The sequence below is a fragment of the Neopelma chrysocephalum genome, unplaced genomic scaffold, assembly GCF_003984885.1.
Source record: "Neopelma chrysocephalum unplaced genomic scaffold, ASM398488v2 Primary Assembly neopelma1_382, whole genome shotgun sequence".
NCBI lineage: Eukaryota > Metazoa > Chordata > Aves > Passeriformes > Pipridae > Neopelma > Neopelma chrysocephalum.
Window position 1 is genome coordinate 4104645 of NW_020898046.1, and position 15473 is coordinate 4120117.

At 41.1% G+C, this 15473-nt stretch overlaps 1 protein-coding gene across 10 annotated transcripts in view; it reads left to right on the forward strand.

Annotated features, from left to right (window-relative positions):
- Window positions 1-15473, forward strand: part of FAM13A (family with sequence similarity 13 member A) — a 139733-nt gene that overhangs the window by 101713 nt on the left and 22547 nt on the right. For all 10 annotated transcript variants that reach the window (XM_027706561.1, XM_027706560.1, XM_027706557.1 and 7 more), the window contains 4 exons: window positions 2347-2533; window positions 5473-5549; window positions 6267-6309; window positions 11358-11508. In XM_027706561.1, the coding sequence (XP_027562362.1) occupies window positions 2347-2533; window positions 5473-5549; window positions 6267-6309; window positions 11358-11508 (458 nt within the window). The remainder of the gene's footprint in view (window positions 1-2346; window positions 2534-5472; window positions 5550-6266; window positions 6310-11357; window positions 11509-15473) is intronic.

Genomic DNA, 15473 nt, shown 5'->3' on the forward strand with positions numbered 1-15473 from the left:
TGGAATTTAAGATTTTTTAAACATGATTTTATGGTGAATTTCATTAAATGTCTGTGAAAGAGTAAAGATAATACCTATTTTTCCTTTCATACTCCTCTACTTGTGGCACATATTATGTGGTACAAATATATTACCACCACAGCCTTAACAAACACTTGCCCAAGGCATATCTGTGTTTGAGAAATTGTAACTACAGACTTTGCAAGGCCGTGTTCTGATCAGTGCTTACCCATATGTCTAGCTTTAACACAGAACCAGTTCTTGTAAAGAATGTGTGTGCTTCACTGCAGTATTGAATTGCTAGGATATCAAGTTAGATTACAAATAAACATCTAGTCCCCTGTTTTTTCTGGGATGCTGAATTCTCCAAATCCTATTGGATCTGCACCATTCTGTACAACACCACTTCTGTGCAGGTGCATAGCCATCAATACCTTGTGTTAGTATTGCAGCAGTGGTATTTCCCAAAATGTGTCAATGCTACTGTTGTAAAAAAAAAAATCTACAATTACCCCCCCCCCCCAAAAAAGCCATTTCCTTAGAGAATGAAAATGTGCTATGAAGATGGACTGGGAAATTAGCACTTGCAAGTCACGAAAGTATCTGGCAGCAGCTCTAAAGTAGTTTTTCTTGTTTAGTCGCCCTGCTGACAGGCTTCTCAGGTAAGTAGGTCATAGACTGGCTAGTCTACGTGTTTGGAAGCATATAGTACTGCGGGGCTTTTTTTTCAACATTGCGTTACAGAGCTGCCTTTAGATATGATTGACACAGTTATTCAGGTTCAGTCCTTAAAGCTGGAGCCAAGGATTTAAAGCACGTTGGAAGTTTTGAATGCTGGCCAGGAATCAAATTGTTTTCCCTAGTTTCCTTAGGTCAGATTGGTGGGACTTCTTTGGGTAAATGATCAAAATTGGGAATTTCTTTCTATAATTGTTGTTTTGATTGTCAGTGACTTCATCTCTTTGCCTTGTGATGGATCACAAGAGGATTCATAATGTCACAAAATAGGACTACAGACAGGAAAAGTGTTTATTACAAAAACACATAGGTGAACTCCCAGGCTTTGAAGATTACATGATCCATGGGCTCTCTATATGTAATTGGTCTGCTCAGGGGTTTATAAAAATTTCCACAAAGGCGAATGTGTTATCTTAGAAGTTTAATCATAGATTTATTATACCTCTTTGTATCTCTTTTCCACCAACAAAACCTAGAGAATTGTGATACAGAAAGTCACTGGAACCTTCTGGTTTTGCTTTTGTTCTGAATACTTGTGATGCTAGCACTGTCCAGATACTGCAGAGTAACTGGTTTCTTGTGTTTCTTCACCAGTGCAAGAATAGATAAATTCTCCTGCTGTTCGTAGAAGCAGATTTTGGAGCCACATGGCACTGTGTTAAGGCAGCCACACATACAACAGTTAGCAAATATTGCAGTTTCAATGTCAAGTGTAAGCAGGCTGCCTTTAGCCTCTGGCACGGTAATACAGTGATGAATGAGGCGCACTGTGTTTCTTCTGTTCCTGTAATGTAGTGATGTATTATGTACGTGCATCTTCACTCTTGGACAAATTAGAGGGAAGAGTACTAAACAGGTTGTGAATGGAAAGCTGCATGCTGAAGACTCAGCAGGTTAATTATGCAGGGCAAGACAAGCCATATGCCAAGCTTCTGGAAAACATGAGCAAACCCCACCAGCCCAGAGGGTCCCTGCTAGTGCATCACGTGATGGCTTAAGGCTAGCTGTCCCCTTCACTTCCCTTAGCAGAGCAGTCCTCTGCAGTTGTGTTGCCATTGCAAAGATACATTTATGTTTTGTGTAATTCCCAAATAAGATTCAAGGATTTGGCTAAAGCACTACAGTCCTGCTCTTGCGTTTGAGAGTATGAGTAAGAAGGACAATTATGTAGTGTCATGCACCAAAGGAGATCCTTGGACCGCAGCTGTGAATCACTTTTCTAAATTAAAAGCACGTGTCTCAAAGGAAAATATGCTGCATATTCTCTATAAAAATACCACAGACAGCCACGGGCTAGTCCAGCTTCCATCTGAAGTCAATGGGATTTTCTGTGTTGGATTTAGTGGGAAGTGAATCAAATCTCAAACGTTGATCCTCACAGCTTTCTCATCTGAGGTGTATACACTTGGCTTTCACTCCTCAGTGGGATTTAGCGTTGCACAGTGTGTGATTTTTGCTGCATTGGGAAGAACCAGAGATACTGGTTTCATAGGGCATAGAAGATGTTGCCAGAACTAGTCAGCATGATGCAGTTCTTTCTTGGTACTGTAAATGTAGCAGAAGAGCGTTTTAAACAACCTCTTGTTGTAACGTCCCTTTTCTTTTTAGGGAAGTTGTCAACAAAGAAAACATTCCCTCTGGATTCAGCAATCTTGAGGACTGTATTCTAGCTTCTCAGGAAGTAGAAAAATTACAAGACACCAGCTCTGGATATCGCAGTGAAAGGAATAAATCAAAGCGGCAGAAATCCAGCACCAAGCTTTCAGAGCTCAATGACAACCAGGACAGTCCTGTGGTAAGCCAGCATGCTGTACTATTTGACACCTGTTACTAGGGTGGGAAAAAGACATTTTTATTTCAGTGCACAACTTGTTTCTTTAGGAAGCCTCTTTTTGACCTGCAGTACAGGCATAAATGGCTGTTTCGAACTATGGGAAACACTGGATCCTACAATTGTAACCTTTGTGATAAGGCAACTGAAAAGCTGTATTTCTGCTATGACCCTCTTACTCCACCTGTAGTCATTTTCTCTTTACACAACTTTTTGCTTTTTTTTCTTTTGAATTCAGTGAAGCATTTTGGAAAGCAGAAAAGGAAATAAGTCTTTTTCCCAGTCTTTCAGAAGTCTTACAGGGAGGTTGGAACCTTAGATGTAGGTTCTCATGTTCAGGTCAAGTTTATTTTTATGTTCCTGCTAAGTTCTGAAACTAGATTTCAAGTGCCTACTTGATAATGAGATGACAAAGGTGTTTTATGCCTTTTCCCAGAAGTCTGTGTGTTACTGTGGTGTTTGCAATTTGCAAAGCACTTTGGAGTGTGTTGGTCCAAAAGGTGATCCCTCTAGCTACTTTTTAATGAAGACGTGAATGACTTTGATATAACGTCGTAAAAATCTGGAATAGTGTAGAACTTTCCCGATGTATTCATGTGTAATCTCCACAGTAGAAGACAATTTGCCAATTTTTAGAAGCTGTAGAATAAAACTGGTGCACCCTTCTTCCCTCTCAACCAAACCAGACACTGATTAGAGTGTCAGCAGGTGAGAAACTGTCCTGTGCTTCATGCAGGATCTGCATACAGTGGCAGAGGTGTTGTACATCCCAGGGCCTAGCACTGAGCATGCATTACAGGGTTAATAGTAACAGCGAAAGCTGTGTGAAAAGACTGTCCTGAGCTATAGGGCATTTCCTTCAGTTGTGTTTGCTTAAGTTTTAGACCGTGCTGCGAGCGAGTTCTTACCATGACATTGTGTTTAGACTCATTTTGTTTAGATCATAAGATTGCAATGATTTGATGCTCTTACCCCGTGCAGAGATTCTAGAGAGAGGTGGATTTTGCTTATATTCACGATAAAAAGAAGGCGAGGTGCCAAAAATTGTACACTGTGCTCAGTTTAGTAACTTAGATTTAATGTTCAGTATCAGTAACCTTCTCAGGTGGTACTTCATGAAAGCAGAATGAGATAGACACATTCACACTTGGAGTCTTTGCTTGTAGCGATGGACTTTGATAGGCAGAGGTCTAGTGCTTGTCCTCTTTTCAGCACCTCTTCTCTGTGCCTGTGGAGTATAAAGCAGTTTAAATGTAAATGAGAATTTGTCTTAGGATTTAGGAAAGGAAAGACTGACAGAAGTGTCCGCTTTTGCTGTGGATCTGAAAAACATTCATGAAGCCTTAAAACATGCCCAGAAGAAATGTCCTCAAACTTACCTGTCCACTGGACTTTGCCCTGCCCCTCATTTTTTGATCTCTTGAGGGGCAAAGTCTGAAAGGAGTGTAAAATGAACTAACCTTGTACTGAAAGCAGTTTGACCATGATGATCATCAGTGTGGTTCTTGCTTGGTCTGCTAGAGGAAATGTCACAGTGGGATTGTCAACTGGGAGTATCGTTATGAAACAGCTTGCAGAGAGCACGATGCTACTCTTTTGGAAGAGCAAAAGCTGCTTTTTAAGTTTTAATGTGTGTGCTTATTACATACTTGCATTTCAGAGACTGCCAGAAGGATGTGTGGTGGTTTAGCTCTCTTTTGACTACACCATTATGCTTCAAATAATAACCCAAATTAAACTACCAACTTGAAGTATGAAAAGACATAACCTGAACCTTAGCATTTACTAATAGACCTTTGTCATGTAAGGAAGTCTGTGATGCTGTATCTCCTTAACTACCTTTTTCTGAGCCTTCCTTCTTTTCAAAGCCTGAAAGAGTATGTAGGACAGTGCATGGAAGCTTTCCTCTTAGCTGTCTGATTGCATCTGACTCAAAAGTGTAAGTCAGCAGGGGAAGAGCTGTCAGTTGCACTTACTCTCCCAAGCAAACCAACCACAAAGCATTAAAAGCTTGTAACTGCGTTTCAAAGACACAGTAGCCAGGTACCAGTAGGACTTGAAGAATCACATTAGTCAAGGCTGGAATGAGTGATCTGTGTCACCTTTTGGGGCTGGAGGTGTAGCAGGTGAGAGAGGGCTATGACTGTCCTAAAAAGTCTGTGCACATAGTTTCCAGGACAGGAACCACACTATGCCACTGACTGGCTTCCTCATATTTAAGAGGGATTTTTCCAAAACCCAGGGTAGAAAACCTCCTGGACATGTGCCCAAAGTGGCAATGTGACTTGTCCTCACAGTAGTTTCTCAAGCTCTTAGAGGACAACAACATTAATGTTCCTAATGGTAGCCAAGGCAAACATCAGAACAAGTTGTCATAACCAGTTGGATTTCTCGCCCTGTATTCATATTAGTATAGCATTATGTTTTTACACATGGCAGTCATTTTGCATTCTTCTACCTGTTTAAGAAGAAACTAGGGAAGGATTTGGCTGAGAAGTGGAGTATTTCCTAAGATGAACGTAAGGAGTCCTGCTGAGAAGATGCTTGGATTTTGGTACCTGCTATTACAGAAGTTGCACAAAACACAGAATGGCGCCCAGGCTCAGGCTGTCTCTGTCAGTCTGTAACATGGGAACTGGCAGGATACTGTGCAGAATTATTCTGTTTTGATGTTTTGAGGTCATCTGATAAAAGAGATGAAGCAGTGAGCAGTTGGGTTTTTTGCAGATTGTGGGCAATAAATTGTGGTGTTTGTTTTGTTATAAATGTGCAGCAGGCAGTAGTCTGTTGTCTTGTTCCTAGAAGTCCTGTTTAATATTTTTATATTTGATCTGTTTTATGGCCTACAGCTTGAATCTGTTTCTCATATGTATCTTACTGCTTTAACATTTACTGTATTGCAGAGTATGGAAAGCTTTAGCTCACCCAAGCCTATAGACAGAACAGGACCTGATGACATGGAAATTTTATCTGAAGAAAGGTGATTTTATTTTTTTTTTTAAATATATGTCTGTTTTCCTTTCCCTGTGATTGTAGTACAGCCTGAGAGATCTTCCACCACAGACTATAAGGGTGACATTTAGTTATGCTGCAGAACAGCATTACCCACCATGTTAACTTCAAAGTAGAACTTCATGGAGGCACTGCGTATGTTGTGTGGGCTTTGCCCTGCAGCATATGCCACCAAGACTCTTTTCCCAGCCTGTTAGGAATGTCTCTGAAGGTGCTGATGGTGCAGACCTGAAAAGAAGTCAGCTGTGAAGCACCTGAGCCAGCATACTCCACACAGAGGATTGCAGGGCCTGTCTTACCTGGCCTCTGGGTTGGGAATCTGGGCCTTTTCTTTCTGCTTCTGCAAAAGCTGAACAGCCTCAATCTGCTCACCTGAGATGACAATTTCTCTTGACAGCTATGTTTGGTGGGAAAGTGGTACTGATTTGGATTAAGGGCGCTGGAATTAAATTATGTTATTTATTTTTCACAAATAGCTTCTGAGAGGAAGCAAAAATACATAGTTTAGCAGCTTGACATGCTGCAACCCAGATTGTCCCTTCATTTACTGTGTGAATTAGTGAGGGTGCAGGAATAGCAAGAACATAAAAACCTGGTGTGCGTGCAGGAATCCTGCTTGTTTTTGTTACAAGACAGTCTGGTTTTGTATTTGTAATATGTTGGTTTGTTTTTGTTTTTTTTGTAGCAAAGAAAGTGAAAACGATGAGGTTTTTTTCAGGCATTCTCAGGTTGGTATTTTATTTTGTTTTGGTTTTGTTTCAGTTTTCTGGTCTCTAAATGAGCTTTTTATTGAGTAGAAACAAGTAGTTAGTTACATGTACAGTTCTGTGAAATTTTGTTTTTCTCCGAGAAATGGAGTTAGCATGTACTTTCTCTTTCCCTTACCTATGCTTTTTATTTACATAATTTAGGGAGCCTCTCAGCCACTGAGTAGTCTGAAAGCATCTGCTTCAGTCCCTTTGATCCCTCCTTGCCAAAAAGGGAAGGATCACTGAAGTCAGCACTTTGGTTTAAGTGATGCGAAGTTTCCCTATTAATCATGGCAAACAGGGCGTCTTATCTCCCAGGGCAGTAAGATCAGCTTGTCTCTCTTGATTTCTCTAAAATGGCTTGGTCTTTTATTTATGATTTCCCAATGCAGCCTGTTGCTTTTGAACATAGGTGTCTGTGATCCGTTTGTCTTTAGAAAACTGGATCATCTCCTGTTTCTTTCTCAGAGTTGGTAGTTGGGATGGATGTCAGGAGGGAAACATGTGGCATTGATGGCAACAGTTTTTCCCCCAACCTTCCGTTTGTCTTCAACACACACCTCCTGCATTAGCTTTATGGTGTTTTTTTATCTGACTGTTCAGCAAATCAAAGATTGGGGTTGGGTTGGGTGAACGCTGTTGCAGTCACTTGTTCATTTGGGTTTCTTTGAAACACCTCTAGACAGCCAAGCATTTAAAATACTGGGGAGAGTTATCTGAGGCACCTCTCCCTCAGCTATGCACCCATTTTAGAGGAGCACAGTAAAACAACTGTAGCCAATGTCTGTTTTTTCTGGCTGTCTGGAGTTATCTGAAGGCTGGTAATATTTGTAAACTAGACTCCTCATGTGGTTGTTTGGGTGTTTTTTTCCAATAAAAGCCACTATGCATTTATTGCCTTTGAAAGACTGTTTCTGGTAGGAATTATTTCCATCTAGCAGGAAAGATTAGAGATTGCTAACAACTGAGCTCTAACCAGCTGTGTTGTAGCTGGAGAAGTTTGTAGGACCCTGAAATATGTAACCTCTGCAAAGGGTGTTCAGGGCTGCCTTTGATCACTGCTCTGACTGGGCTTAGATGGATCTCCTGCTTGGCTCCCAGAGGGTCAGTAATCCCCAATGATCCTGCTCTTGCTCGTGAGTAGTTGTATTTTCCAGACTGTAGATTTTGCAACACCTTGTTCCTCACGTATCTACTTGCTGGTGGAGGAGGTGCTGTTACTGCCATGCCACGCAACACTCCTGTTAAGCTTTTAAATTAGCCTGATGGAGGTATGTTTGAGTATGAAATCATAATCTTAAAATAAACTTCTCTTTAGGACAAGTTTTAAAATGTAGAATTTTAACTGCAGGAGAGGACAGCCTTAACCCAGAGCCTGTATTATATAGGAATTACAAGGTCAAGAAAATGTTACATTCCTGCAGAGTTGTTTTACATTCCTTGCCCCTTATAATCCTTTTGCTTAGGAAAGCTTAAAGACATACGTTTCATAACAAACAACCCATTATGTATGAGGAAGGGATAGGGATTTCCTTTCTCTTTCTCACCCTGTCTCTGGTCTGAAAATATTAGGAAAGGTATGTGGAATTTGCCATAGTTACCAGTTGTGCCGACTTGGGTCTCCATGAGAATGTAAAAATACCTTGAAACTCAAGTCCCAAATGAATTTTCAGTACTTTTGTAACCTTCATAATCTGCTCGTGGAAGTAACTGAGTTCCAGGATGAAAAGCACAGCTTTCTAGTATCTAGGTTTTGACAAGGGAAGGGTATTTAAGATTCACACCAGCATGGCAACAAGTGTAGAGGGGGATTGGCATGACTCAGGAGTAAGGCAGCAGAATGGCTGCATTCCTGCATCAGATTGTATTAATAAGATGTGCTTGAGGATGCTTCCTGCTTGTGGTTGTAAGGGATGATCAGATGTAGGGGAAGAAATCCTTTTAATTTGAATCCGTATGTAACTGATCAGAATACAACTTCCTGATCAGAATTTAAAAACCTTTCTGTTGACATTTATTTCTAGCTGCTTGAGCTACTCTTTATGCTGAATCTCCATTGGAGCAGTGAGAATGAAAGCAGCTGACTTGTCCCCAGGTTACTTAGAACTGTAGTTACTGCTGCCTGCAAAAGCAGCTTCTAAAAAGCAGAATTCAAGTACCTACTTTGAAGATTTTTTTCATGGTCATTTATGTAATATCCGCAGTGCACTGAGACTGCCAAGCACTACCGAGATCATCAACTTGCCGCCCCTTCAGTTTGTAAGAAATTGTGGCACATCCATACCTAAGGCAAAGTAGTTCTCCCTTACGTGATTTTTTCCTTGGAGGTTGGCAACTTGTGGCATCAGGAAATCAAAAAGGAAAAATAAGTGATGGAAACAGTGAATTATCAACCCCCCCAAGGGTTTGGAGCATTAATGCAAAGGAAGTTAAACATCTGCTTTCTTGAGTCTCCTGGGTTTTTACCACCACTGTTCTTCAGAACACCTGATGATTTATTCATTGTATTAGAGGCTACATCAGTGAGCAAGGAAAGGAGAGTAACTGGCGACAGGCAGAGCACAGGCCTGTTTTTTAAACAACTTTTAAATATTTTCTACAACTCAAGTGACTTTAGAAGGATGAGAACATGGATATGATCTTTCTAATATATCTGTAATGGAAATGTTTATCCATCTGGGAAGTGCTGTTATATCTGCCAAAGATATCTTTTAAGAGTCTTAATAAATCAGGAGATAATACACTCTTCATAAAAAAATGTTTAGCTCTGTAATTAGTATCAATAGTGGTGACAAGATGGTATTTTCAGGTTACTCTCTTTGAAATTGTTAATCTAGATAAATTCCTCTCTTCACACTTCTTTATGTTATTAAAAATAACACTTGTTTTGAAACTTACTGCTTAATTTCTTTCAGCCTCTAAAATACTGTGCTGGCAAATTATATGCAGTTTATCAACTGGTACAGTTTGTTCTTTTAGTAAATGTAGAAGACTGCCTGTTTCTGGCCACTGACCAGTCTTTCTGTTTGTAATGTACACTGACTATTTAGATCCTAGCAGGAAATTTGTAACTGAACCTTAAAGAAATATTTAAGTCCTCCCAACTTGGAAGCAGCTTAAAAGATATTGAACGGTGAATTAGCATTTTTCCATGTACAGCTCTCACAATAAACACATTTGTAATCAGATTTAGCGTCAAGCTGTACGAGTTATTAGTGTTTGGCAAACTGTCATCTAGTGTTTCATTTTGTTATACTGTTTCAACAAGGTGATTTATTGAAATGAACAGGAAGTACACACCTCATACAAATACAATGCAGAAAACTCTTTACAACACCAGGGTATTCATCACCCTGATTTTTAGAACCATAGAATAGCCCAGGTTGAAAGGGACCTCAAAAGATCACCTGATCCAACCTTTTGTGGGAAAGGAAGCCTAGATGAGATTATTTAGCACCCTGTTCAATTGCAGGGATTGATGGAATTGAATCCAGATAGGATTAAAACATTTACTTATGTGATTTGTCTACTGGGCAAGGTTTTCTTTCCCCTCTTCATGAAATTTACTTGTTTTTCTCTACTCAAAGGGAAAAAAACATAAACACATCATTAACTTTATGCAGATGAAACAAAGTAAATGTGCCTTAGTGGTGTGTGTTAGGGATATTGAAGCATTTGGCCGTGCCTCTGGATTCACAAGAAAAATATGTCCAAAGATACCAGTTACTTTCTTTAGGCCCATTTTCTTTGCATATCAGCATATGCAGATTGCTAACTAGATTATCAAAATACCTGCAGGGAGAAAATCTGCATGTTGACTACCTGCTAGACTATGTTGGAGAGAATTATGCCTAAGCTGTTCTTATCAAATTCCACTAGTTTATGTAGTAGTGTAGTGCTATCTATTTGGATAGCTCTGTGCTTGTTGGTGGATTTATACATATCACACTATATGTTTATGTACGTGCTTTACACTTCCTTTTCCCTGCTGCCCTCTGTGAGGCATTACAGCTGATTTGTTTTAGAGTCACAAAACTGCTCGTTTTGTCAGGCACTATTGCAGACACACGCTGTGTCTCTGGATTGTGGGAATGGCAGTGGTTTCTGCATAAATACACACGACGTGTGGTATGTGCAGGGGTGAATAGTGGTGAGACAAACAGCAATTGCTCCTAGGTAGTGCTAACTGGTGAATCATTTACTTGACAGCATTCTGCCTTTTTTTTTTTATTCCTAAGTCATTGGATGCTTGTGTGAATTTTTTGGCTTTTTCCCAGAGTCCGCACTGCTTCCAGCTGAGATGCCAAACCCTACTGCCGTTTGGATTTGCGCAACGCTGCTTTAATACCCCGAGCTCCTCCATAAATAGTTCTGCTCTCCCCACGCCCAGCTAGAAAACAACCACAGGAAATCAGGGAATGTGCAGCCAGCACAGCTTAGCTGGCACTAATTGATCTGAGCCAGCACAGCCTGCATGAGAGCATTCATGTACGTAGCCTGCACTGCTTGCTGTCTGCAGCTGCTACCTCGGGAGCTCTGGTGCCTGCTTTTTAGAAGGCACCATATTGCTACAGCCTCACAACAGCAGCAGCGGTTCTGTTGTTGCTCGAAGGAGTTGCGCTCCTGTAGGAAGTGTACGCAGCCACCCCCTCCCTCTCCCTTTCTCCCTGCCTCCCTCCCTCCCTCCCTTTTCATCCCAATCCATTACTGGAGACTTTTTCAGCTGCATGCAGTTGTCAGGGCAGGCAGTCTCGGGAACTTGCAGTGGCTTTCTAAAGAAGGAGAAATTCAAGGAAGGCAGATGGACAGATGTCTTAACTGGTGTGAGTGAGCAATTAGTACATAGGGGTCACCAGGCAGGGGATTTGGATCTGGAGCTGGAAACATCAGGGTCTGTTTGTTTGGATCCTATTAGCTAAAGGCATGAGCTTACTGCTGCTGTGACTGCAGGGTTTTTTTTTCTTCCTCTGCATCCTGAAACATTTTTTTTCTTTCTCTCTCATTTCTTTGGGTATATGGGAACATAGCTGACTTCAAGTATGAAGATTCAAGAGCATCCAAGCATGCCTGAAAACAAGTTGCAAAGAAATCAAGATGCTGATGATCAGGAAAACAGCTTTGTATCTGAAGTGCCTCGGCTGGATTTAACCTCACTGTGTGATGACAACAACTGGGAAGGTAGGATTGTGTGATGGCTGGTCATATGAGTGAAATGAGAGAGAGGGAAACCTGAGTGGGCTGGGTGTATCTTTATGTGATCATGTTCTTATGCTAAAAACAACAGGAAAGCAATTTTGTCCTGAATGTAGAACTGAAAGTTTGGAGAAACTGGAAGCAAATACTAAATGGTACTAAGTCTAATTGTCACTTAGAGAGAGAAAATTAATTGTTTCATTCTTGAAGTTACTTTCATGTTCCGTTTAGCACTTTTATCCCTGAGTGTTTCATGATATCTTGTTTCGTGGTGACGTTGGAGATTTAAGCTAGACTGTCTTACGCTTCAAAGTAACTGGGTGTTTCACAGTCTAAAAGGAACATTTCTTCCTCTTCAATCACTGTTTGGAAATAATGATTTGGATCTGAAAGGCACAGCTGGAAAAAAAGGCTGTCTATCTGTTACTTTGTCTTACAAACAACTTTTTTTTTTTTATGTATTCTGTGAAGGAAATCTAAAGTGTTCAAGAGTTCACCAGCTCAAGTGGCAGTTTTAAATTGATTGTATGTCATTTAAATTATTTTAATACTGTTTATTAGATCTCAGGTCCAGCGTGCATGCTTGGTTGGCTGTTTACACTTACTCTTTTAAGAGAGGGAAATCTGGGCAAACTCTGTGGGTGCCATGAGCCTCAATTTCATTTGAAATTGAGATGAAATGAAGGTGTCCAGCGCTTTTGGGATCAAACCCTTTTCCAGTTACTGAAATGTTTCTATGTACAAGCAAGAATTCTTCTGTTAGTTTATGCTTTAAGAGTGAAAGATGGGTTTTGACAGGGAAGAAACAGGAAAAGGCAAGTGTTTTAATAAAGCAAGAGAGGGAAAATGTGCTACTAATTCATTGCTCTGAAAAAGCAATCTCTGAGGAACACTGAGAAGTGAAGTTCTCTACTCCTGCCTCCACAGTGTACGTGACCTAGTACGATTTGCCTTCCCTTCTAGGACAGAAGTAGTTATGACACTTCAGCATGAGTAAAGAAAACCCGCAGCCATGGCTGCCTTTGATTCAGCCAGGAATTCAACTAGTCACCCTGGACAGGAGGGAATTTTTCCATTTGCTTGCTAGGCAGGGAATCCCTGGATGGAATCACCACATGTGCAGGACTGATCAAAGCGCCTCAGAAGGGCTCCCAGGTGGCCTTGGCCACTCTGTGTTTACTGAGATGGTAATTAGCAGAGCCCTGCAGGGTCTCGAGGCAGGGCGAGCACGTCTGTGTCCTCAGAGGTGATGTGTGGCTTCAGCCGTCCTGTGAACCTTTGGAAATAATGACTCTTTTTTTTCCATCCTGCATTAGTAATAGGAGTCATATGAATGCATGAAGGAGAGAACACAGCTCCTTTCTGTCTGCCAGTGGCTTTCCCACTGTATAAAATAACTTGTATCTTTGGTACAACTTCCTTGTAGCAGGCATGCTCTTATGTTTGGATTCTAGCTTTCTTGCCCTGCAAATACGAAACAGGATTAAGGGCACATGTGACTGCACTTGAAGAGTGAGTGCTTCTCTCAGATTCTTCCTTCCTCCCTTCTGTTCATGTGTATTTCACAAGAGGAGGAGGTGGGCAGTTGCAAAAGAATCAGCTGTTGGGGATGAGAGAGACATCATCTTCAGAAATATGTGCCTTCCAGAATCACCATTTTGTTGGCGTGGATGCAACAGCAGCAAAATGGTGTCTTCTGTATCTCAGCAAGGAGGGACTGAATCTTTCCCAGCTGTGGATGTGAAATCAAGCTTGCAGCAGCCAGGAAGGGAAGGTATTAACATCAACTCTCAGACTGTTTCTATAGCTAACGGCATAGTCTGTTGTTGAGACTGGTTTTGCAAGGCACGGTTGTACCACCCATCCACAGCTCTAGCAGCCAGGATATCCTCCTGCCAGCCAACCTGTGTCACTCAAACCTTCATACATCTCTCCAAGATCCCTGCCAGAGCTCTGGTTGCATCCCCATTGGAAAGGAGAAAGGACCATGCCTTCAAAAGTGGCAACACTGAGGTGTTTATTGCTTTGCTCTAGCAAATTTGGTAGGTCTGTCTTTCAGGAAATTACCCATTACATAGTTGACTGACTTTTGGGGACCAGATCCTCTGTATCATACTACAGGAGAGACAGAGCATCTAAGGACAAGGGCAACTGCTGGGACTTTCACAAGTGACTTGTGAGAACAATTACAGGTTGAGGGGTTGCCTTTGGCTGTAGCTGTCACTGCCTCAAGTGTTAGGAAGAAGCCTTGAAAAATGGGCACAAAATTACACAAGGCAACCTTTTCCATTGACTAGGTTTTATTTGCCAGTCAAGCAGGCTCTCCATCGTGTAAAGACCAGAGCTGCCATAAAAACCCTCATTCAGGGGCACAGAACTCTGATAGTTGCTACCAGGTAAGCTGGCAGTCCCATGCCTTTTATGTTATGCTAGAAGTAATTTTTACCAGATTTTTCTTTCCCATAAGGCTTCCCATGTAGTCAAAACTCTACACAAGAGGAGAGATTTGCTGTACTTCTCCAAGCTGTGTTCCCTTTACCTAAAGCTGAGCAGAGACAGGACAGAGAAATTTGCTTCCCGCAATGCATAGGCTCACACTCCACCACATGCCCACCTTCTGTGTTCCCCTTGCCTGCTATGTATAGAGGCATAGGTGTAATAATCATCAGGTTATTACTGTAGTAGGCAAGGCATGAGCAGTGCCCCAGCCAAATTCAAGAGCTGAACTCTCAGCCTAGGTGCATTTCCATGGTCCAGAAGTAGTTTCCTAGTGTGCATCTAGCAGGTGCAAATCAGGTAGTTTTGTTCTTGCACTGGGTGTGAACCGAGGTGTCTCTGTGAACTGGGGTATCTGACTGCTGGGCTTGCCTGCTAAGCTGCTCAGTCAGTGCCAGCTGAGATGGCTTTGCAAGCAAGCATTTTCAGAGCTGCTTCCATAGCAAAGGTTTCTAATTGTTGTGGATTATGTTTGAATTGGGTGCTGTGACTGAGGAGGACAGAGTGTTCTCTCACAGTCCAAAGCTATTGTGCAGATTTCTTACCAAATGTTTCTAATTCAAGCCCAGAACTTGCTATCCTGTCCTCGAGGAAAATCTGGAAGTATGTTGCTCTTCGGAACAGTGGCTGGCCCTGTCAGCAGATTCGGCTGAGTAGGCAGTTCTGTGAATCAATACAATGTGTGTGATTGCTGCCGATGTCACCTGATTACTGATGCTTTTAAAAAGTTCTGTAGCTGAGATTTCAAGCAGAGTTTGCAGTAACAAGCGCTTACGGAATAATCAACAGACATTTTTCTGCAAACTATCAAGCTTAAAAAAAAGCAGAAGTTTAAAATGCAAAAACACAATTCGAGTTCTCAGTGTTGAGAACTCAAGTATTGCAGCACTTAGACTCTGAGGGTGAAGCTGATCTACAAATAGTTTTAGCATTGACTTAGTTGATACTTTCCCATGAAAAAAAACCCAAAGGAATGCAAAAAAATCCAAATAGTGTAGCAAAAGGGAAGCTGCATTTAGTTTTCTTTTTTTTTAGCACTGTGAACTTAGACTGATCAATGTATTTGTGTGTAACAGTCTTTAGCATAAGCTAAATAGGTAATGAAGCACATTTCATTTTTATTACTGAGTGTAGAAAAAAATGGTTGCGTTGTTTACTGAATTTGTTTTATAGCATCAATATATTAAAAATGTGGTTTTGATTGTTAAAGTTTGCTTGCTAGCTGAGAGATGTGTCATCTCACTAACTGAATAGGCATGGCAGTGCTGTATTTGGGCCATTCTTTTGATCTGCGTAGGAAGAATACCTCCTGATGTATTCAAACAAGGATGTTTTCATACAGTTATTTTTAAGATGAAGAAAATAGGTTGTTACTGAGCTAGTGAATGCTTTGGATGGAGTTTTAAATTGCTTTATTCATTTCATTGTAAGAGGTCTTTCTGGACTCTTTCAAG